This window comes from Toxotes jaculatrix, chromosome 22 (assembly GCF_017976425.1).
Source record: "Toxotes jaculatrix isolate fToxJac2 chromosome 22, fToxJac2.pri, whole genome shotgun sequence".
NCBI classification, from domain to species: Eukaryota; Metazoa; Chordata; class Actinopteri; family Toxotidae; genus Toxotes; species Toxotes jaculatrix.
Window position 1 is genome coordinate 10,673,197 of NC_054415.1, and position 22,207 is coordinate 10,695,403.

Here is a 22,207-nt window from a genome sequence, read left to right on the forward strand (position 1 = left end):
TCATCCAACTGTGTAGTTCTCCTCACCTCTACAGAGTCTTTTAGCCCCTTTCCAGCTAATCATTTTGGTTTTAGGGCTCACAATATGCATCAAGTCCTAAGGTGTCTCAGCTGCTATGGTCTCTGCCTGCCAGGGGTTGGTGGTTTGGTCGGACTAATAGGAAGCAGGGCAGACAGATGGGTATGTGGGGGTTCATTTCAGGCTTTGTGAGAGCCCTTTTGTGAGGCAGCACTTTTTGAACACAATGTCAGTCCTTTGTACGCACGTAGTGCTCGAGTATAGAGCTACATTCCTTGTCATGCTGCATAGCGAGTTCAGTGTTAGTGTCCGCTGCTGTCTACTGATCCTCAGGCTAGTGGGCACATACACACACATCAACTGGCTGCTGTTCACTCACTTGTTCAATTGTAACTAAACCAAGGGGTTTAAAATTTCACACTATGTTGGTTTCTTGTGAACAGACAGGTTCCAGGAAAAGTGAGCACTCTCCTTTCCCCTTCATTCACTGTTCCAAGAACCTGTGGCTTGTAAAACAGCTTTTGATGGAAAGATGTGTAACCCAATGAGCTGTACATGCTCAGTGATAGCACGCTGCAATGATGAGGCAGGAAATGAGTTTCAACTGGGGAGCCACAGATCCAGATATGTGTGGGTGGTAAGCTCAGGAGCAGTGAAACACACACACACACACACACACACCGATACCAGCCTAAAAACAGAACAACCACATCAGAGAAATCAAATACTAGAAGCCAAGAGCCACATGCTAGAAACCAGGGCAAAGCTTACTTGATTGTCTGCCTTGGGATAAGTGTTAGGACTCCAGTACACTCAGTGTGAAAACTGAACTTGGAGTGCAAAAGCCAGTGCACTCAGTATTCACTAGCAGTGGAAAGTCGGGCAACACCCCTGAAACTGAATGGGTGTCAACTTAATCTGAAAAAAAAAAAAAAAAAGCAAACAGGTAGTTTAATGACAGAAGCTGACAGAAATTGTCAACAGAAGCTGGAAGGTCAAGTACAGTTGTTTTGCATGTTTTTAATACCACAGATGACAGCTATACATCCTTAATGTCAAGGTAACCCTAATTAACTATTGTTTGGAAATGTCACAAAAGGTCTGCTATGATCACTACAAGAGCGACTGGCCAACAGACACATTTCACTGACATTTATGAAATTGCTTTAACATTTGAATATGGGTTTATTTCAATAGCATTAATTAAAGTTAATAGAATAGTTTCCCATGACATTGACTCGACTTCACATCTCAGCCAGGTCACAGCAAAAAACACACTCAGTGATACTCCAGCTTACATCAGCCATACATGTGAGTGTGTGCACATACACCAGTACTGACAGTGCAGATGTAGCTCATAGTACTGGTAGCTAACTTTACTGAATTACACAATAAAACAGCCTCCTTTGACAAACAAGGAGATCGTTTGAATGTTTTTATTTCTTTAGTTATATATGTTTAAAAATAGGTGTATAGCTGCATATAGAAGGAATTAAGTGAATCTAATAGCTCAATAAAAAAACACAAATGAGGTTCTACCACAGTCTCATACAATCCAATACAACAACTGTGGATCCACAACTATGCAGCTGATCATATTCAGTTTTTGTTGATACTGTGTAGGAAACATCTTCAGGTATTCTCACAAGAGTGACTGCAATAAATATTGTGTTAGATAAATTGTGAGATTAAGGGAAAATTGTGATCCCAAATCTTAAGTTAAAAAATTGTGATTTTCACTTTATCAATTCAACCACACAGCCCTACAGCAACGTAGCTGCTAGAACATCCTGTCTGGACAGTGATGAAGAGATCACTATCTGGCAACCTGGGGGTGAGAGAAATTCAAACTGGTGTAAAGTACCAACCGTCCGTTTTCTGAGGAGGCCTCTGTGGAACGGATGAGTATGGTTAGGGAGGTGTGATTTCACACAGGCTTTTGCTGTGTGGTGTGGAGATTTACGCTGCGAGAGGGCAGACAGAGCTTGCACCGTGCAGGAACACAATGAGACTGACAAAGCCAGACACAGGCACAAGAACAAAACAATGAAAATAACAGAGGAAGTGGTGTCACGCCGTGGCTTGTTGCTCACGTAGACAAGAATAATTGCTCAGTTCTGATTTATTTTAAAAAGTCTGCTGATCAACTTAAAGAAGGGTTGTTGAGTGGACATGACTCGATAAACAGGGCCAGCAGGATCAAGAGCAGGGGATGAAACAAAAATAAAAGTGTTGTGGCATGGTAATTTAAGGAAGAGTGGAGTTAGAACACCAAAGAAAGATCAGATAAATCAGGGTTTTACTCATAGGTCATTAAAAAGAGCGATAAACCCCAGTTAAGTGCACTGAGGGCAAAGCTGGCCAAATATACACCCTCTTCCATGGGTGGCAGAGGCAGCTAAGACATGCCATATTACACAACAGCACCACTGGGTTCCTATAAGCATTTATTTTGAGACACATTTCTCATTCTGCTGCCTGGTAGAGTTTCATAGTCATCCAGACACACGGCTCTGTTCCTGTACATTTATTTCACAATAACACTGACAGCAAAAAAAGATTGCTAAAAACTATGGACAGCACATATACCAAGAGGTAAATGGCAAGTACAGAATGTAACTGATGCACACCCCATCTTGTGGGTGAAAAATTTTCTCCCTATATATTATGCCTCCCATGCAGCATGTAATCCAGTACCTATGGTATTTAATGTGTGCAACAGGGATGTAAATTTACAGCTTTTTTTTTTTAATTCCATCATCTGACAAGGTGAGGTTCTGCATAATGCATGACTGCTCACAGGTCAGCACAGCACAGGTATCTGCTAATGATCCCTGGAACTGGTGTCTGGAAACTGTTGCCATGCCAACTTTGCTGATTGCTGTTTCACTGTATTTCTGATTGATCTATTTTTATTTTTTTTTGTTTACCAGAGACTAAATGATAATTGATTAATCATAAACATCCATGGTATGTGCTCTCAGGCTAAATTGTAAAACATATCTCATTATGGCCCAAACCATACGTGCAAAGTTACTTTCACATGCATCATCTGCAGGCCTGGCTGAGGTTCTCCTCAAAGCCTCATGATTGCATTTTCTCTTTCTCAGACAGTCTCTGTGACCAGGCCTGCACTCTCCCACCTGTTTATTAAGACTAGCCGTCAGCCTCTCTTCCCACATCTCTGTTGTGCTCTTCTCACTCCATGATCTGATCTCTTCCCCAGTGACCTCTGACAATGGTCAAACTTACTTTCTGTCCTCCGCGATGAGTCAATAACCAGTGAAAGCTCTTGTCAGCACAAGAATCAGCACAACAGCGTTTAATCTAATACAGTGCTGCAGAGAGCTGGCCAGGGCTTTCAGACGAGCTCCTGTCACTGTGTTTCCAAAACAATATGGATGTTAGTCTTAAAAAGGAAAAGCCCTCTTCATGCTGGCCATGTTCAAAGATATCAGTATGATAGAAACTCTGTAATTTATGTTGGGGCTACTGCGAACGACAGGCCAGGCTATAATGAAAAACCATGTCTTACATAAACTCACTTCAAAGATAAATGATATATTTAAATCATAGCAGTATTATATTTGAAGAGGAAAAGTTTAAGTGGGTCAGGTCAATACTATGCTTGCTTTTGAGACCCTTTAACATTTTCTCTAGTCAAGCTGAGCACACCATGTTCAAATATGTGTGGTGTGTACATGCATTTCTTCTCTGTCGCCTGTAGTAAGTCTTCAAATCATATGCTTTAACCAGTCTTTTCCATCAAAAACACATTATTCAGAGAGGGGAAATAATAGTGGGAAAACTCCTAGTTTAAGCAAGTGCAAAATGGGTACATGGAATGGCAGTTGCAATGCTTTCATGAAAACCCTCTGTGATCTCCACATACTTCTTTTGATTCAACATTAATCTAAACAGAAGTGTAAGACAGAGTGCCAACTGGATTTGTAACCAATGCCCCCTTTCTCTCCCTCTCTCCTTCTCAGGGCATTTCTCAAAACTCACACCATGGTGCCACATTCCCCCCGTCAACACACATAGCAAAAGGATGTGTGAAAGTGCTTGCATGTCTTAAAAGACATTCTCTACTTGTCTAATGTGGTGAAGACAAGCAGTAAACTGAAAACAAAAAACCATCATGGTGTGTTTTTATGCTGCTGCTGAATACAGCGCAGCTGGCAAATGCCAGCATACTCGCTGTGAGTCCAGATGTGTTTGTTTAATGCAGTCTATTTCTATTCCCTCCATCAGCATTAAGGTGGCATTTTGCAACTCTAAAAACTTGTCTCTAAAATGTACAGATTGTGGTGTGGACAGGGGAGGCTGAGCTTTTCATAAACTACGATATATTGATGTAAACTTTTTACAAACATACCCTGATTACATCCTCATAGCTGCAATGTTCAAGAGCAAATCTTTGGTTAATCTCGGCTCTGACACATCTGATCCAACTGTGGTGCCATCACTACAAGAACAAAGTTTATGTGCAGAGAGTCTTATTTCACTCAGGTGAGTTATGGGCATAACATAAAAAAAGGTATTCTCAAAATCCATTTCCTAAAGATAAAAGTAGGATTAGGCTATGACAACACTCACTTGGGTGATGAGAGAAGATAAGATCCCCGGGGGGAGCACTGACAGATACATACGCAGACCGGCTCAATCGTTGAGGTGACTCACACATGAGAGGGCGTAGGGGAAAGAAAGTGACACGTTCTGTGTTGTAGCCAAGGACAGTCAAGGCAGATAAAGATGCTCAATGACCTTGCATGAAGATGACAATGCTGACAGGCCACGGTGCAGCAATGTCTTATACTTCTAATGGGGTCAACAGGTAGTATTAGCCTGCCTGCTTTCACTGACATCACTATATAACAGGTCAGCACGGAGGATTTCAGTGGGCTAGAATAAAGGCTAAATTACTTTTACAGAGCAAAATAGCTCAAAACAGAGCAGTTGCAATGTGTCCCATCAGACAGGACAAACTAGAGACTCACAGTACAGTCTGTATGACCTAACAACATTTTTAAAGTGCAGACAGATTTTAGTCTTTTCTAATATAGAACTTCTTCTTCCACAGGGTTCTCTTCAGTGTATGGGTCAGTGTAAGCCTGTTAACCAGTGAGCACTACCAGGAATACCAGCTTAGTGGGTGACATAACATTACATCGGAGAGGGGTGATCCTACTAACACACCGTCCTCTGGAGTCATTCAAAAATATTACTGTGCATGCATTCCTAAAACCTGTTAGGAAGTTGGGTCGTTGCCAGATGTCAAAGTTCAGTGGAGAATTGCTTAAGTTAAGTTAAGTACCGTGATGGCTTACAAGGTGAAACACCTTGTGTTTGGCCAATGTGCCCAACAGGTTAATCATCTGCTTCAGATAAGGCATCAGTATTGGCCATCAGGCAGGTGACCCTACTGATCCAGTATGTGACTAAAACAGGACTTGTCACAGCGCTAGCCAATAACCATGAACAATTACCATGCTAGCAAACAGGCCTGGTGTTTGCAGAGGTCTTTGCTAGTTTCATTCCCTCCCAACTGGTGGTATCACCCTGGACTTCTCAGAAGCCGGAGATATGCGTGCCAAACCAGGCAGGTTACAATGAAACCCATCATTGACTCAAAAAGCTTACATCTGGGCCCACCAACAGAGAGCTGGCCTTTTAATCCCCTCATGTGGCGACACGATAAAGGCATGGATTAAAAGCTTGCCAGTCATCCAGTCACTCAGTCAGTCGACACTGTTGCCTGCATACAGTGCTTGCATCATCAGCCCCACTGCTTCGCTTACCCTAAGCAGAATTCAGTAGGTGCTCACGGCCAGGCTGTGGTCGTACATCTATGATGCAGTGTCCCATAAGACCCACTTTGCCCTGTGATCTATAAATAGTCTGCAAGCAACCTTCTAACTCAGTGGATACACACTAAAGTGGTTGATCACACAAATGCAGTGACAACAGAGTATTTACATTATTTACATTAATATAATGGAAGCCCAATGTATTTAGAGTATCTATCATCCATTAGTCAGGCTTACTGGTCTGTTGTGGTCTTTTTATATTACTATGATCTCTTTAAATTAAAATATATATAAACAGAGTGACTACACTGGGTCCCATATACAGATTCTAAAACAACATTATTGCTACATAAAGCAACAATTTACAACAATATTTTGTCCATATTACACTTCTGAGAGACTATTGTATTTATTTTATGAGATACTAAATGGAAAACTTCTGGTTGTGATATTTTTACTAAATGAAACAAACAAAAGAAATTTGGAAATTAACTCTCTGTACCATGGTCCTGTATGCAAACTTGGTCTCCTCGATAATCCAGATGTGGCTGTTGCTCTCTGGTAGATCCGGCTTTAGGCTGCCCCCCAAAAGTGGTTCACCCTGTGGACCCAGTGCTTCCAGCTGCTGGTTAACTTCCATACGCCTGCTTGCTGTGACAGTCTGAGGTACATAAAGCCATCTGCTCTGTGCTGTAGTCGTTGCGCAGTCCATTCTGACACTGTACTATCCAGCTGTTGCCCTCTGGGTCCTCTACTGCAGTTTACTTAGGGGTTGTCTAACGGCATAGGATCATTATCTGGGCGTAATAGTGGAAGCGGGTGTTGAGTATCTCATCCAACTTGTTCTGTCCCTAAGTTTCACCCTTTTCTAAGTGACAACCCCCCTACCTTTTGGTTTTCCATCTCAATGGTTTGTAGCAAAAACACACTAAACTAGTATTGTGCAATGATGTCAAAGGCAGAGCACAAACTGACATACACACAACTGAACCAATCTTAAAACTAAAACTTTCAGAATTTAGTTTAGTAAGAGCATGTGCCCGGAAGAGGGCAATGAATCAGACTTGCCATACACATATCAAAAATCAATTCCTGAATCTGACCGCTACTGATAAAGTGCACTACAGTGGCCACAGGCTATGAATCATTGTCAACTGTTAATAACTTGGATCAGAGGAATAAAGCTGGCAGCCTCCTCAAAGAAATCCTTATCAAAAACTTCTCTTCCCTTGAACATTGACCTTAATTTCCACTTCTTTCTTAATCAAGACTTTGCCAGACACAGAAAGATAAGATACATCTGGAGCAGAACCGCAGCGAGGCAGTTTGGGGATCCTTACTCTCCAAGAAAAAGAATGCTAAGTCAGTGTGACCTCTGAATTAAGCCACAAGGGCAGGAACTCCCTTCACTGAAGTTTCAATCCCTGGTGCTCTAAAGGCTAAATCAGGCTTGAGAAAACTAGGTGATGGGACTTCTCCAGGGTCACGGATTATTGACTAGTGTTATGTCTGAGTTAGATCACACCTCGGGTGGTACTGCTTCAGTCAGACTAAATTTACCAACGTGTGTATTTTAAGCAGTGAACTATGAAAATCTTTACTAACCTGAGGTTCTACCTTGCAGATGCTATGAGACAAAACAGGATGTCAACTAAGCACACGCACCAGCAATAATAACATTTCTGCTCGATTAACTTAGTGTATATCAGTCATTTCGCTACCTAAAAGGTTTGCAGAGAGATTTGTAAGCTCTTTATGAGAAAACCACACATATATCATTTACAAGCACCGTGCTGCAATAAGGCACCACGTGTCCCAAAAACTCGAAGTAGCTTAATTGTGCTTTTTTTTTTAAAAATTTGTCAACATTAAAGAAAGTTAGCTTCAGAGAGTAACTTGTTTTCATTTAAGTGTGTGACTGCGCTAAAGTTAACAGCAACATGTTTTGGATTTTGTGTATAAAATTTATAACATTATTTTGTTGTGCAAGATCCTAGTATGTCAAACATCACAAACCAACAAAACAGTGTGAGCTATGCTTTTTTTTTTTTTTAAAGGTAATAGCAAAGTCTTCCCTCTTTAACACAGTCTCAACAAAAACTTGTGACAACCGTTGGATACTCGTATCTAGAAAACGTTACCGAGTTCAAGTCCTGAAAATATAGCTATGTCAGCCTAAATGAAATGAGTACACCTTTTAAAAAGGGTGTTTGGCCCTTATTACACCCTGTAAAGTGCTATTAGCACCTAAGACCATTATTTAAAGCGTTAACTGACAGCTGAATCAGCTCTGGGACCAGCTAGCCTGTTAGCATCGTCACACAATGCCAGCTTTTCCACAGGGCTTTCATTGCGGCGAGGTGCTTAGTGGTGGTCCAATAACGGCGAGGACAGAGTAGTTAAGGAGAAAAATGTTGTCTCGTTCACCTTTTTCATCCGCGGAGCCTCGGCAACGGTACCGTCACGGTTGACAAAAGCCTCACCGCCGTTCTGCTGCGGGTCCGTCCGCTTCATAGCCGACGCCTGCGGCATCTTCGCGGGGTTCGGAGTGAGCAAGCCCAGGCTGCCGTCCCCGGCTTTCGCGGAGGGCTCCGCTGTAGGGGACGCAGCGGCAGAGGAACCGGCCTCGTGCGGGTCGTTCCTGCCGAGGCTCTTGCCCTCCGACGTCGGTGTCATCGGAGATTCAGCCGGTAAGTCTTTGCCGGTGGGGACGTCTTTGAGTTCGACCTCTGCCATTTTCGCTGCCACAACCTGGACTGACATCGCTGCAGTTTCACAAAGTCCTTTTTCCAACACAGATAGCGACTCGAGCGGATGTGAGCGGAGGAGCTATGGTGACCGAAATGCATTGTGGTGCCCGTAGTTCCTCTAAGTACCTCAAACCCTCCCCCCGTACGCCACCTTCAAAACTACTGATCAGCACACGACTGACATTTTAACAATATTTATCTGTATGGGGGAAAACAATGAAACCACTCACATATACATTTCATCTAGCTGAAAAGCAGTCCAAGAACTTGTAACTAAGCCTACATTGCCCAGCACGCAAAGTTGAGCTGTGAAATGTATTCTGGGACACGGAGTTTGTAATTAAAAAGGACAACACTAAACTACAAAACAAACGCTATTTAATGCCAGATAATGCTGTCTGCTCATGGAGCAGTCACGTTTCCAGTTTCTGCATGGTCTTTTCAGACCAGTCAAGGGGATTGTTGTCACTACATCCTTAATTCTCAATCTCACACATGAAAAAATAAACACAGCAGCAGGATGCACTTAAATCACTTATAGTATTGCACTTTATGAAGGGCACACTGCTATGTTGACTTAAAATTATTTTAATAATACTTGAAATTGTCAGTCAGTATTGTTCTCCAGCCTCAAGTCATTCACTGGACGTGGCTGCACAAGACACTGCATCACAATACAGTTCTCATGCAGTGGATGTGCAGTATGTCATTAGAGAAAATGGGACCAACAGTAAGGTCAAGTTGTTAAAAAAAAACGAACTACATTGCCACCAAGTGGACAGTCACAGAATACCAAGTACAATTAGGTGGAGGAAAATGTACAAGCTGTACTATTTTTTTTAATATCAATTTTATTTTTAAGTCTCAGGTGACATTTATAAAATAGTATTATTGAAAACAAGCAAACATGTAGAAAGTTTGAAATTTAATGAATGGCTGGTACAACAAGTCAGGATAAATGGCATTCAGAGCTCTTTAGTTGAAGACATATTCAGAAAGAAGACTTTGGTGATTTGAAAGGCTTTTTTTTTCATTTGTTCTCTATCACACATGAAACGAATTAACACAGTACATAATTATGTGTGGCACTGTAGCCTAGTAATATGGAAAAGTTAGCAACTACAGAATACTTCAATACTTCTGTGATGTGAGTATTGCTGCGTTTTGCACAGATCCATTTTTTGCAGGTCAATTCAAGCACATGCCAGGAGCATCCCTATTAATGCAGACATTCATTCTACAACAGAACAGGAAAAAAAGAAGAAAAATAACACCAGCATACTAGCTGCAAAAGGTTGTTGATGCTAAAGAAATGTGTCAAGTCCATACATACTGTATTTACATTCAAGCTGAATGGGTCTGAGCCCTTTGTCACCCACCAATTGTGAGGTATATTATTTACAAGGCTGCCATGCTGGTACATTGTCAAAATACAAAAATCAGAAACCCAAACAATGTTAAAAATACACCTCTGCAACGTAAGTACACTGTGGTGTACCAGAATTGTGTTCTTAAAATATCAAAGAAAAACCAGCATGCTGCCAATTTGTAGTCTAAAACGGTGAAAATGTCCAAAAATGTGCATTTAATGTGAATTTCAAAGTGAAGTGCTGTTCTTCCCATATGCCCCTTAAAGAGCAGTCCTTAAGCTGAGGAGATAATCCAACCAGTGTAGAAAGCAACGAGGAGAAGCTTTTTGTTGCTTGTAAATTGAAACACATCAGTCTTCAAATATCCACAGGATGTTCACACCAGAGAGGCCAAGATTTACTCTCCTGAAGAAAATATGAAAAGCAATTTAACTATCCCACAGAAGGCAAGCAAGGTCAAACCAATCATTTTCAATCAAAATGTAATCTGCACTTTCATGTATGACCTTTTGTTGAAAATGAATCAATATTTCATAACTCACTTTAAAGGCATACACTTGTGTCAAAGATTATTTTGGGCTAGCTGGCCTTTTACAGGATTTCAGTACTGGATGTACTCACCCCAGCATCCCTGACTCCTTGGTCTTAATGACATAGAGAAACATGAGGATGGTGTGGAACAGGTTGTTCCTGCCCTGTAATAGAAATCAAAGTAGGTTCATGTCATTGCAGGTGCTGTAGAGCAAGACATCCTGAACTGTTTGTGAATGAGATTTCTGTTCCAAAACCCAGCATTTGCTCACTATATAGCAGTTATATACTGTATGTGAAGATAGCTGAACCTGAACTTGTAATGGAGAGAGACAATCAAGCTAACAATTTAACAGACAACAAACAAATTATTTTAGAAAAAATGAGTTATAGTTCAGCTTTATCTTTGGCCAAAATCACAAAAGTCCTGCATCTTAACCAAAAGATATTATCTGTGCACAAATAATGACAAGTTTATAGAAGCCCATAACAGATTTATTTGTCAGATGTTTTGTGTGTTGTTGGAAAAAGCTGTACTCCACAGTAATGTACACAAACACTGATGCAGAATTTCATGTCTTCACTGAGTTACAATGCTTTCCTGTTATTTTTAATGAAGATGATTTAATCTTATGTTTGATTTAGATTCACAGACGTATAAATAGCACAACTTAGATGGTCCAAAATAAGAAAATGATTTAATTTTAAGCCGGTGAGGGCTAAATAAAAGTACAAGCTATTACAAGAAATTATTTTTGAAAAGGAATGAGAACACTGGGTGTTCTGGCTGTCACCTTGGGTAGACTGTAGATGTGCCCCTGGTAGATGAGCTGGTAGTGAGGGGGAGTGGTGCTGCTTTGGTGGATGCAGAAAAGGTTCTCTTTGGTTACATCTATGAAATAGTACAAAAAGGACACAAGAACTGAAACATCATGAAGAAGTGGAGTATAATACAAAGAAAGTAGATGCAATGTTTCAAACCTGGGAAGCACACAGTGGAAATCACAAACCTTTTATTATTCTTTCTTCCTGTTTGGCCTGCCAGTGTGTGTGTACTTACCAGGTTTGTCTGGGGTGTGGCTGAAATGCTGTGAAGTGAAAGTCTTCCCATCTGGGTACTTTGGGTGTGGGGGCAGCCTTGAGTCCAAGTATGTGCAAAACACATGCATGAGGATCTAAGGGGATAGACAAAAATGGTGACCAGACTATAAGTGCCAAAGGTATTAGGCAGTATTAGGTATTTAGCCGATGATCCCAAACTGATGAGGAAAGACACCCAGACTGTTAATGGAACAAAGAAGACCATGGTCAGTTTCATAGTGTATATGTGTTAAAACAGTCTCTAAATAGAATCATTTGCATCCATTTACGAAGTGAAAAGAGCCATTATGTTGACTAATCCCAACCTATAGAGCCTGTTTCCTAACTGATACTTGTATTAGCATCTGTTTTAGCCCAGGTCCTTGTCCTTTTGTGGACAGGAAAAACGACACGTGATACATTAACATTAGCTGCTTAGTAACTAAGGATTTGAACATGGTAGCTGGTTGCACAACTAGCTCTGTGTGTGTTTCTGTGTGTAGACTCACAGCGCAATCAGTAGGGAGGTCTGTGTCCCACTTCCTGTTCTTCAGATCACCACCCCTGTTCCAGCGGAAGGAGCTCATGCAGCCGCTGTGAGCCAGCTCTGACACGACACAACACAGAAAACATATGAAAGACACATATACAGTCTAGACCGTAAGTATTTGGGCAGCTACACACATTGTTTTAAAATGTCTGAATCCTTGCAATTTGGTCACTTTGTGTTAAAAGGCCTATATTTCATGCACAGTTCTTTCTACACTGATGTAAAGCTGATGAAAAGAAATCTGAGACTTTGCTCTTTAATATAGTTTTTTATTTTTGAATCGACTGTGCTAAAGTACAGAAACTGAAGAATGGAAAAATATGCAACTGTCCAAATAGACTATATTGATTTTTCTTCTCATGCTCACACACACTTCCATACCTGAAAACATGCCATCACATTAGAGTAGCAGTAACTTCAGGCATACATCGACACCCATAAGAGGTCTCTGTAGGTGAACCTACCCTTTATGCGGTCCACTAGATATTCCTGGTTGGGTGTGATATCCAGATACTGGACAATAGAGTTCATGGTGGGGATGGATGAGGCTTTCATCACTGCTGCCTGCTTTAGGCTGTTTATGCTGGCCTCTGGTGGAGGAAAGGGGGAAAACTAGCAACACTCCAAAGTGACAAGAAAAATAGTGCAGTAATGATTACTGCAAATTCAGAAAGAACTGTTTTTTTCCCTTCAAATAGAAATGTGGCTTAGTTTCTTAAACAAGCTGCTTGTTGCTATGCAAAGTACCTGGTAAACATACTAAGTTGAATGTCTGAGAAAATATGAAAAACTACTACAACCCTAGTACTGCCACTGTTTGAGATAGTAGATTTGACATGATTCATATTCTCTGCAGATGGTTTACCTCCTATCTGGAGCTCAGGGCAGCCCATCCTCCTGAGCTGACAGTTGACAGAGTCTATTTCCTTGACCAGGGGGACCAAGATGGTGTCACTTATCCACTGCCAAAAAAGCAAATATTTCCTAAGTCAAATCAAATTTATGTGGTATTTTATGTATTTTGAAAGTTTTGTGACAAAAATTAAAAATTGAATTAAAACCATTTTAAACATTTTCATAAACAAACTTTCTTCGATATGTAATTCTGTAAATATGTCTGAACACTCACATTCCTTAGCTTGGCTGTCCAGCTATCGATGCGGTCCACTACAGCACGACTGGTTGTGATTCTGGCCCACACCTACATAACAGAAAAAGATATAATTTCATGGTAATCATACAATGCATTCTGACACCGGCATACAACAACATTTTTTTATTAGTGCATAACAAGACACCCTAAAATGCTAATCTACAGACCTCCTCTGCAGCCTGTTTGGAGCCCAGGTCTGTCTCGTCCTTGTGGGCTGAAGGAGCCTGAGAGCGGCAGGCTGGCTGGTACAGGAATTTCCTCAGACTCTGAGCGTAATCCCCCACTGAGCGGTTGTAATTCCAAAATGTTGGACTGTGGCTCGGAGACACCGACTCTGGACTCCCTACAATGGCAATCAGTTAATCACTTTATCTGAAAGGTCTCTTTCCATTACGCTATACATCCACATGAGGGAAAATTAACTCAGATTGAGATCATGATTACAAAATCACCTTAAAGAATAGACTGGCACTGGTAGTCAAAGTCAGTTGCTCGCAGTGGAGATACAACACTGATGTAATGTACCTAGTTGGCTGCGGTGACTCCTCTCTTCCTCTGTGCGGAGGAACCTTTCCAGGCTTTTCAGATCTTCCATGTAGTCCTCCTTGCTTCCTGGGGAGTTAAAGACTGAGGGTGAAGTGCGGTATCGAGCCCTCAAGCTGGAGCCTTCTGCTGGCCCAATGCTGCTGGGGTAGGGAGAGGAACCAGGGGAAGGACTGTAGTTCAACACCTGTGACAGGAATAACACAATATGAAGTGTCTGTGAAGACTCTCAGTCATCCAGGTCATGGTATTTCCAAATGCTATATACAAAGGCAACTGGACTTGCATGAGACATTTCCCCTCTCATTGGAAAGGTGCCTTCACACAACATGAAGTTATAAAAATTAGCTGAAGATATTCCCGAACTCTATATCCCTGCTCTGCTGAACATACCTTTCCAAAGGCCACTGAGGGGGAAAAGGGCCCCCCTGCACTGTTTGGGGTGGATGGGTTGCTGAGAGGAGGGCTGTATCCAGGTACACAGCTGGGGGAGAACTTGGGGCTGGTGGTGGCTGGACGAGAGGGGCTGAAACTCAGCACGCTCTGGCCCTGAAGGGGAGATGACTGGGCTGGAGCTGGGGTCTCCTTTTTTTCTGGCTTCTGGGGTGGAGAGGCATGAATACCTGCAAGGACAGACGAAAACAACCATCTTTAATAAGTATATTTCGATACACGTAAAAATCCTTAAACAAAAAGAGTGAAAAATGTAAAGTCTGCAGGCAAAAAAAAAAGGAAATAGCAGAGCCTCACTTGTGTTCCTCAGCCCTAAGAGGAGATGCTGTTCAGGGGATACAGCAATGGTGGATGGAGCCATGGTGTATTTGAAATATTTCCAGAAGTCAAACAGAGCATTGAGGCTAAAGAGGGATGCTAGCACCAGTTCTGTGACCGAGAACAGACATAAAAAACAGAGGACGCACAGAGGACACAATTAGCATAAACGATCGTTTTATACTTGTGTGTCTGTTAGTGTCATTAACTAAAAACTTTCATTTTAATACCCCTGGCATGTGATATTAGAACAGCTCTACTGCTTACATTAAGATGAATCACAAAGTAATTTTTGGTCTGACTAAATAAGAATATTCTCTTTATAGTTAATCATGCTTTTGTGCTGTTACAACTTTTTGCTTTAAAACATTTTATGACTTTACAACAACAGAAGACACCCTTAGAATAAATGAGAGAGTAGTGGGACCTCACCGATGTACCAGATAGGCCAGTAGGTTATGTTATAGTAGCGGCTCAGCAATTTCCCTGACCTAACAGAAGTAAGGAGAAAGACACACAGATATCATCACACAATGCACTGGAAAAGGAGAGGAAAAGACTGTGTATCAGTGCTACATTACAAATGCTTGTGTTTGCAAGAGGGAGATAACTGAACTTGGAACGACTTACATTTCAGTGTAAATCATGCCAGCTAGGGAAACGTTGAGCACAGCCCAGGCGAGGACCACCTGCCGAGCCTGCTCCTCTCTCCTCATCCGCAGCGCGCTGTCTATCATACTGGGCATCCCCTCCTTCGGTGGGGTCAACATGATTTTATCAAACTGTTCAGGCTGAGACAAAGAGGAGAGAAAAACACTGAGACAAAACGTTACACTGAAGACCAATTCAAACATTACCGCTAACATATGCTGCGTTTTACAGAAAAAGTAACTATTCTTGAGCTCAATGTGAAATAAAACTGTGGCATGACAACTGCACTTGCCCGGTATAGCACGGATAGCTAAGCTTCTAGCTAAACAGTTAGCTAAAATTAGCTAGCTAACAAATAAAACAGTGCAGAATTTGCAGAGAACGCATGTTTCCGTTTAAATTGTCTTTCAGTCTATATAACAAACAATATTTTATCATAAGGAGGACAAAGGCAAAGTGCAGACAGAAGGCATGCGAAATATAGATAATTCCTACCACGCTGAAGTGAATGACATCCGCGGCGCTGCATAATTTGTATTTAACCGGAAGCTACTGTATTTACTTCCGTTAGGAGTAAAAGCTGGGTCGTGGTGTAATATTAATAATAACTACAAAAATACATTTAAAAAAGCTAATAGTAAAATATTGCAGACATTATTATCTTATTATCATACCTACACCGACAGTTACACAGTTGGTCACTGGTGGAAAGTTTATTCCATTCCATAATAAATCCATTTATTTAAGTACTGTACTTGAGTACTATTTCCCTGTTTTATAAATACCCCGATGGTTGTATACATGGGTGACCATGTGTTGAATATAAAGGAGACTGGCCAAGCTAAGATCTTAACTTTCTTAATCTTACATGATAAAAACTAATGTTTGGCCCCAAAAAAGAAAAGTTATAAAGTTATGACTTATACTTTGAACTCTACCATGACTATCAACCAACAACATAAAACCGCTGTAAATGGTCATTTATTAAAACCTTATGCAAAAGATAGGATGGAGCTATAAAATTATTTTAACATTTAGTCAACACTGACACAATGAGGACTATCACAATAATGCCCAGATTCCTGTTTTCAAGAGGCTCACTTTCACTCACAGAAAAAAAAATTCTGCTTTTAATAAATAAAGAGTAAAAGCACAGGCCATTTAGCAATTACATATGATCAGGACTACAATGCAAGAATATGGCATCAGAAATTTTAATTGACATTAATGTGCAACTACAAATAGATATTAGGCATTCACTCCATGTTATTGAGTGAGTCAAGGATATTCAGATTAAGGAATAACAATGAATGAATAATAGCTTATATGAAACCCATCAAACAATGATATTGCACAGGCCTGAGTTAAATGAAAAAAAGAGTAGTTTTATAGAAATACAGTCAGATCTTTATGCTATGCTTGTGAGAAATAAAAAAAAATCTGATTGTTAAATTTTAATTTTAATTACATAAAATGCAGTAATTGATTATGTAAGCTGTTACAATTAAAATTAATAGGAACTGATATTTGGCCAAAACTAGATGTAAACATCAGTATTGTAGTAAAGTAAATAAATAAACAAGACATCAAGAGGCACAGTGTTGTCAATGGGGGGGTGACAGGGACTTTTCAGAGTTATATCCACCAACATCTAAACCACAGTCTTCATTATTGGCTGGGTCAACCAGTCTCTCTCCCCCTCTTCCTCCTCTGTTGTCATCCTCCTCTTCCTCCTCCTCTTCCTCATCTACATCCTGCTCCTTACGGGATGTTCTTTCTGTCTTGGGCCCTTTACATATCTTGAGGTGACGAGTGAGGTGGTATTTGGTGAGGAAAGCTTTGTGGCATTTCTCGCAGACAAAGTCTCTGCGGCCCTCATGAGAGTTCATGTGCTTCTTCAGGTGGTTGGTCTTGAGGAAGTGTTTGTTGCACTTTGGGCACTGTATCCGGCGCTCACTGTGGTAGAAAAGGGAAAGAATATGAAGAGGAAACATCAGTTGTCAGAGACAATACATTTTACACTGATTGTAGTGTTTGTCTGCCCAACTTATAAAATAGTTGTTTGCTTCCACAGCTTGGTCTAGAATACAATAAATAAGTTACATACTGTGTGTGGGAGAACATGTGCTGTTTCAGGTCGTGTTTCCTAATGAATGCCCGGTCGCAGAGGTCACACTTGAGCTTCTCTGCAACGGTGTGGATGAGCATATGTGACGCCACGTGGGATTTCTGAGTGAACGACTTTTCGCAAACCGTACATCTGTAGTTCTTCTGACCTGTGAGTGGGAAAAGGAGTTTCAGATGTTTAACCGGTTTCAAATAAGAAGTTCAGCCTTTTCTTTATTCTTATGACAATGACAGCTTTATACTTCCATTACCCCCTCTATATACCTGTGTGAATTTTGAGGTGCATCCTGAGGTTGCTCGGATCGCTGAAGGCCTTGCTGCAGTATTCACATTTGTGAGGTTTCATCCCCACATGCCCCATGAAGTGCACATTGAGCTTTGTGGATGTAATGAAAGCCCGAGAACACATGCTGCATTTGAATTTCTTCTCCCGCACATGACCTTGACCTTTTGCTCTGGAGGTAACATTATTAGAATTTCTATTACTGCTGCCCCTGCTGCTGCTGCTGTTGTCATTGTTTGTTTGTCCTGCTGCTTGGGCATGGCAGGGCCATGGTGAAGAGGAGGAGCTTGAGGTCCCATTGGTCAGCTTCTCTTCCTGGTGAGTGTGTTGCTGTTGCTGTTGTTCTTGTTGTTGCTGCTGCTGCTGCTGTTGTTGCTGTGGTTGTTGTTGCTGAGTGTGGTCCTGTTGTGACGGGCTGTGGCTGTGCGGAGGCTGGTTATGGCTATGGTTGCTGTTATGGCTGCTAAGATGAGACTTGAGCTCAGAAAAGGACGAACACTCTTTGCCACATTGGCAGATCTGGCCCTCAGGCACCTGAGGAATGCCTGTAGAGACAGAAGAGTTCGTGGAACTGGTCAGTTTATGGACAACCATGTCAGAGGTGAGGTAAGGGTTCTTTAAAATCAGAACCACAGATGTTTACTCATCTATCTATCTCACCCATCATTCTGCAGTAGTCTCTGCTGTAATAAAAGAGCAGCTCCTGGTCTGGGTGGATCTCTGTAGTTGTACAAAAGAACAGTTTACCATTGGCAGGATATGCCACCAGGTTCTGCTCTTCACGAGTCCTAAATACACAGCAAATAAAGAATTGTTTATTAATTACACCAAAGCCAAATGCACTGATAATTTGGGCAGGAATATAAACTGCACTTTTGTATCTTGCATGGATTTTGAGGGACACAAGTTGTTCAAAACAAAACTGCTGTCAATAATAGCTCTCTATGGCAGCTACATCCAGCCACACATTTACATTTAACATAATTCCAGAGTTACACTTGAGAACTCATCATTTTATAAAAGTGCTGCAGCAACTCTTGTGTCATACCTTGCCTTGCGGACAAACATCATCCAGTTGCATTCGTTCTCATCTGTTGTCACGATGTAGAACTCCAGCACATTGTTGTGATACATCTGAAACAGAGAAAACAGTTCATCGTCTTCACCTGCTTAATGTGGGTTTGCACTGGCTACGAAAATCAACCAAACCACAGTTCAACCAAAGCCACTGCACCGACCTTCCATATTTGAGGTGTGTCCTTTTCTGGCCAGTCGGACAGATCCACGTTGCTACAATGCTGGCCAACCATGGGTCCAAAGCAGGTCCTTGGAGGAATGAGTTCCCGTGCAAAAACTCCTACAGTAAGCACATTTTGTTAGCAATTTAAATGATAGCCAACAAACATCATTTTATATACCCATGTGTGGTATGTACTACCCTTTAAAAAATATTTTCTTTGCATAAAGCATCATAATAAATCCTAATGCTTCCTTCACTTTGTCAAAGCCCTTAGAAAGTTGCTAATACTCAGACATATCAGACATAATCTCTCCTAAGCATAGAGCTGATGATATCAGTTTGTCTAACTCTAACAGCCACAGAAAACCTAGTTTAAGTTTTTTTTTTCTCTTACCAAGTGGTTCATCAGCCACTGAGATGCGGAGGCACAGTGGACGCGGCAGAGAGATACGAGCCCGGCTTTGGATGGGCGCATCAGGGATGAAGATGACCGGGCCATGTTCTGGGCAGTCTGAGGTATATGAGCGCTCACACAGTGTGCACCCTTGTAAACAACAAAACCAGCACAAAGTTTATTACAGATGGGAGTTATCTGAGTCACTTTTACTGACTTACTGTACATCATCTACATTTCACTTCAATTCTGTGACTGCTTTTTACTTCAAGTTGATATTTAAATGTTATAGTTTTTCTGAATAGTATTTTCCAAAGCCGTATATGATTTCTAATAATTCAGATCTAAAAAAACATTATTTTTCAAATACACTGGTACATCCAGTTATTAAACATCTGAAGGAACTAAAATACAAACTCACAGATGGTGTAGGCAGTGACCATGTTCTCCTTGTTGGAGGTAGAATCCTCAAGCTGCAAGGTGGAGTTCACCAGCACCAGGTTGTTTTCTGGCCCCAGTGACACTTCTGCAGTGATGGGCGACACATTTACTGCCTCCAGCCCCATCCCAGAGTGTCCATGGAGAGGCACCGGCTCCAGCTGGCCCTGACTGGCCATGGAGCCAGTGAGCACCACACTGACGACTCCTGAATTCAGCTCCCCATTCGAGTGGAGCTGCTCCCCGAGTCCTCCTGCTCCTCCTCCTCCAGCATTTCCAACTCGACCCCCCATATGGTCTGGCTCCATCACCACTGGTAGTTCAAGCACAGGGGGACCATGCAGGGGCAACACCCCACCAGACGAGTCTACACCAGTTAGGCCCTCATGCGGCTGAGGCTGCCTTCCCCCACCAAGCTGCTGCTGGGTGTCAGACACCGCCACCACCCCGACTCCATCCATGGTGGCCAGCTCCTCTCCCATCCGATCAGGGGACATTGGGCTGCTGACACGTGACTCCATAGCCAACCCCGTAGAGTCCAGTTCATGAGCACCAGTCTGGTGGAGGTCTCCCTGCCCACTGACCTGTCTGGAGTCCATGGGCACCAGGCCCTGCTCAAGTGGGCCTCCAGGGCCACTGTAGGGGTCCAGACCTGAGGGATTGTTGCTGGCCACAGACAGGGTCCCATCCATGTTAAGGCTGCTGGGATGAATGTATTGAGGTGGTGGACGGTCTGCCAGATAAGACAGGATACCTACAGGGCAAAGAGAGGGGGAATGTGATTTTTAATTAGATCAGAAGCATGCACAAATGTTTCACTCACCTAATTAATTCATGTTGAAAAGCAACAAGAGGAAGATTACCCTTTAAATAGATCACCTGGGTTAAAGCTGAATTAAACAAGCATCCACATTTCTAGAATCTAGCTGAGCTGAAATATTTATATTTCTCACACACAGACAATGCCACACCTGGCAATATGTGTCGGAAGTAGCTGCTCTCCAAGTGGGGGTATGGAGGAGGTGGCAAGGAGTAGTTCCTCTCCGGAAGGCCGCACATCACTCCTCTGTCACTCAGTGGACCCATGGGGAGCATCAGCGAGAGAGCAGAAGGGAGGGAGCCCAGGGAAGGACCCAAGCTGGGGATCGCCACTGGCATGCCTAAAACCATTATTCCCATGAGCAGATGAATGGGGGCTGGAGATTCATGTGCAGAGTACAATGTAGTATAGAATACCAGTACAAATTGTAGTGCATTCCATACCTGGAGTGGGAATGGGGTTGTGTGTGGGGGAGGTGGGCAGACCCAGGTGGCTAGCACTCACTGAGGGCACACTGAGCTGGTCCATGCCCACAGGACTTAGGTTCATGTCATTCATCCTGGGGAAACAACATTGTCACATAACAGGACTATGTCTTTTGACTACAATTATAAGACGTGAACTTTGGCTCTGGTATCTTGAGACTAGAACAGGCAGGCTCTTGTTGATATATTACAAAATAGATGGTAAATTTAGTATTCAACATACAGCATATAAAGAAATACACGCAGGCAGTGTGAGCCACATTAGCTTACCTGAATTCAACAACAGCTGCCCATCAGTGACCGTGTCCTGCTAAAGGGTGCCTGTATATTTCTCTCCCTGTCAAATAAAAGACCTGCTATAAAAACAACTTCAGACACTCATCATAACTCTTATACACCGTTTAGTCAAACGGCCAAAATTAACAGTTAGCGTGATATTTAAAACGGCTGGTTTGCAACTAGTTAGCGAAACATCAACCAGTTTTGTCACACGGCTAACGTTAGCCTTGCTAACTTACATCTCCATATATCGTCAACACAGAGAACACTCAGGACTTTGAGCTTGGCAAATGTACACATATCCCTCGTCACAGTCGACGGTGTAGCTTCATTGCATAAATACTGATTATTTGAAAGAGAAGATGCCTTAAAAACAACAACATACCAGCACAATACCTCCCTGAACGGGGCCATGACAGCGTACTGTCCTGTTGCGCATGCGCTGTAGCAAGTAAGCTTGGAGGAGTATTTGGCTGATACAAAGTCAGTGTCTCTGTCCCCCACTGTCCAAACTACTGAGCCTGTCCACGGGGTCCCAAATTATAAGAACAATAAGAAATTATTGGAAGTTTTTCATAGTTTAAAATGTTCTGAGCAGATTTTCAATTATTTATCTTTCATTGCTTCTTTTTAAGGGGAAACTCCACCTGTGCACGAGATCAGCTTCCCATGTGCAGATTTGGCACCATATGCTCAAACACAAAATCAACCAAATCTGCTAACAAAGAATCCGCTGTATTCCTACTCAACTCACTTACAGGCTCTCTCACGATAACAAGAAGCAACAGCGACAACAGCTTTTAACAACATAGATATGTAAATATAAAGATGATTGTGATTAGAAATCAGGAATTCCCAGATTTATTCCACAACCTGTCCTCACGCATAAGTATTCAAATATAGAATAATTTTAA

The 22,207-nt window shown here is 41.9% G+C and overlaps 3 protein-coding genes across 4 annotated transcripts in view; all 3 read right to left on the reverse strand.

Annotated features, from left to right (window-relative positions):
- The window catches only part of ahcyl2b (adenosylhomocysteinase like 2b), a 35,169-nt gene extending 26,526 nt beyond the window's left edge, over positions 1 to 8,643 (reverse strand). The window contains exon 1 of the mRNA XM_041030173.1: positions 8,256 to 8,643. Coding sequence (XP_040886107.1) covers positions 8,256 to 8,591 — 336 coding nt within the window. The 5' untranslated portion in view covers positions 8,592 to 8,643. The remainder of the gene's footprint in view (positions 1 to 8,255) is intronic.
- A 575-nt stretch (positions 8,644 to 9,218) lies between these two features.
- On the reverse strand, positions 9,219 to 15,758 carry tmem209 (transmembrane protein 209). Its single transcript, XM_041029707.1, has 15 exons — positions 15,723 to 15,758; positions 15,207 to 15,367; positions 15,009 to 15,067; positions 14,556 to 14,687; positions 14,199 to 14,428; positions 13,788 to 13,992; positions 13,430 to 13,605; positions 13,239 to 13,310; positions 12,975 to 13,071; positions 12,574 to 12,699; positions 12,069 to 12,166; positions 11,540 to 11,654; positions 11,274 to 11,371; positions 10,570 to 10,643; positions 9,219 to 10,353 (listed from the first exon to the last, which is right to left on the reverse strand). The coding sequence occupies exons 2-15, from the start codon at positions 15,344 to 15,346 to the stop codon at positions 10,299 to 10,301; spliced, it is 1,677 nt and encodes a 558-aa protein (XP_040885641.1). The 5' UTR covers positions 15,347 to 15,367; positions 15,723 to 15,758; the 3' UTR covers positions 9,219 to 10,298.
- Positions 15,759 to 16,211: 453 nt separating this feature from the next.
- prdm4 (PR domain containing 4) lies at positions 16,212 to 21,724 on the reverse strand. 2 transcript variants are annotated; one of them, XM_041030631.1, is made up of 12 exons: positions 21,679 to 21,724; positions 21,285 to 21,351; positions 20,973 to 21,088; positions 20,681 to 20,869; positions 19,693 to 20,463; positions 19,272 to 19,421; positions 18,876 to 18,994; positions 18,686 to 18,771; positions 18,298 to 18,425; positions 17,619 to 18,182; positions 17,335 to 17,503; positions 16,212 to 17,183 (listed from the first exon to the last, which is right to left on the reverse strand). In XM_041030631.1, exons 3-12 carry the CDS (start codon positions 21,085 to 21,087, stop codon positions 16,832 to 16,834), a joined length of 2,643 nt encoding a protein of 880 aa, XP_040886565.1. In that variant the 5' UTR covers position 21,088; positions 21,285 to 21,351; positions 21,679 to 21,724; the 3' UTR covers positions 16,212 to 16,831. The 2 variants fall into 2 exon arrangements, with proteins under 2 accessions (XP_040886565.1, XP_040886564.1); XM_041030630.1 differs by lacking the exon at positions 21,679 to 21,724 and adding an exon at positions 21,533 to 21,671.
- Between the last annotated feature and the right edge of the window lie 483 nt (positions 21,725 to 22,207).

What these genes read in the sequence shown, in the direction of transcription:
- tmem209 (XM_041029707.1), bottom strand. Translation starts at nt 15,346, where the DNA reads ATGTTGACCCCACCGAAGGAGGGGATGCCCAGTATGATAGACAGCGCG. An exon ending in GAGTCACCGCAGCCAACTAG is followed by an intron (nt 13,606 to 13,787) that starts GTACATTACATC and finishes TTGCCATTGTAG; the next exon opens with GGAGTCCAGAGTCGGTGTCT. An exon ending in ACCTCCCTACTGATTGCGCT is followed by an intron (nt 11,655 to 12,068) that starts GTGAGTCTACAC and finishes CTATCCCCTTAG; the next exon opens with ATCCTCATGCATGTGTTTTG.
- prdm4 (XM_041030631.1), bottom strand. Translation starts at nt 21,087, where the DNA reads ATGAATGACATGAACCTAAGTCCTGTGGGCATGGACCAGCTCAGTGTG. An exon ending in CAACCCCATTCCCACTCCAG is followed by an intron (nt 20,870 to 20,972) that starts GTATGGAATGCA and finishes TAATGGTTTTAG; the next exon opens with GCATGCCAGTGGCGATCCCC. An exon ending in CACATGTTCTCCCACACACA is followed by an intron (nt 17,184 to 17,334) that starts GTATGTAACTTA and finishes TTTCTACCACAG; the next exon opens with TGAGCGCCGGATACAGTGCC.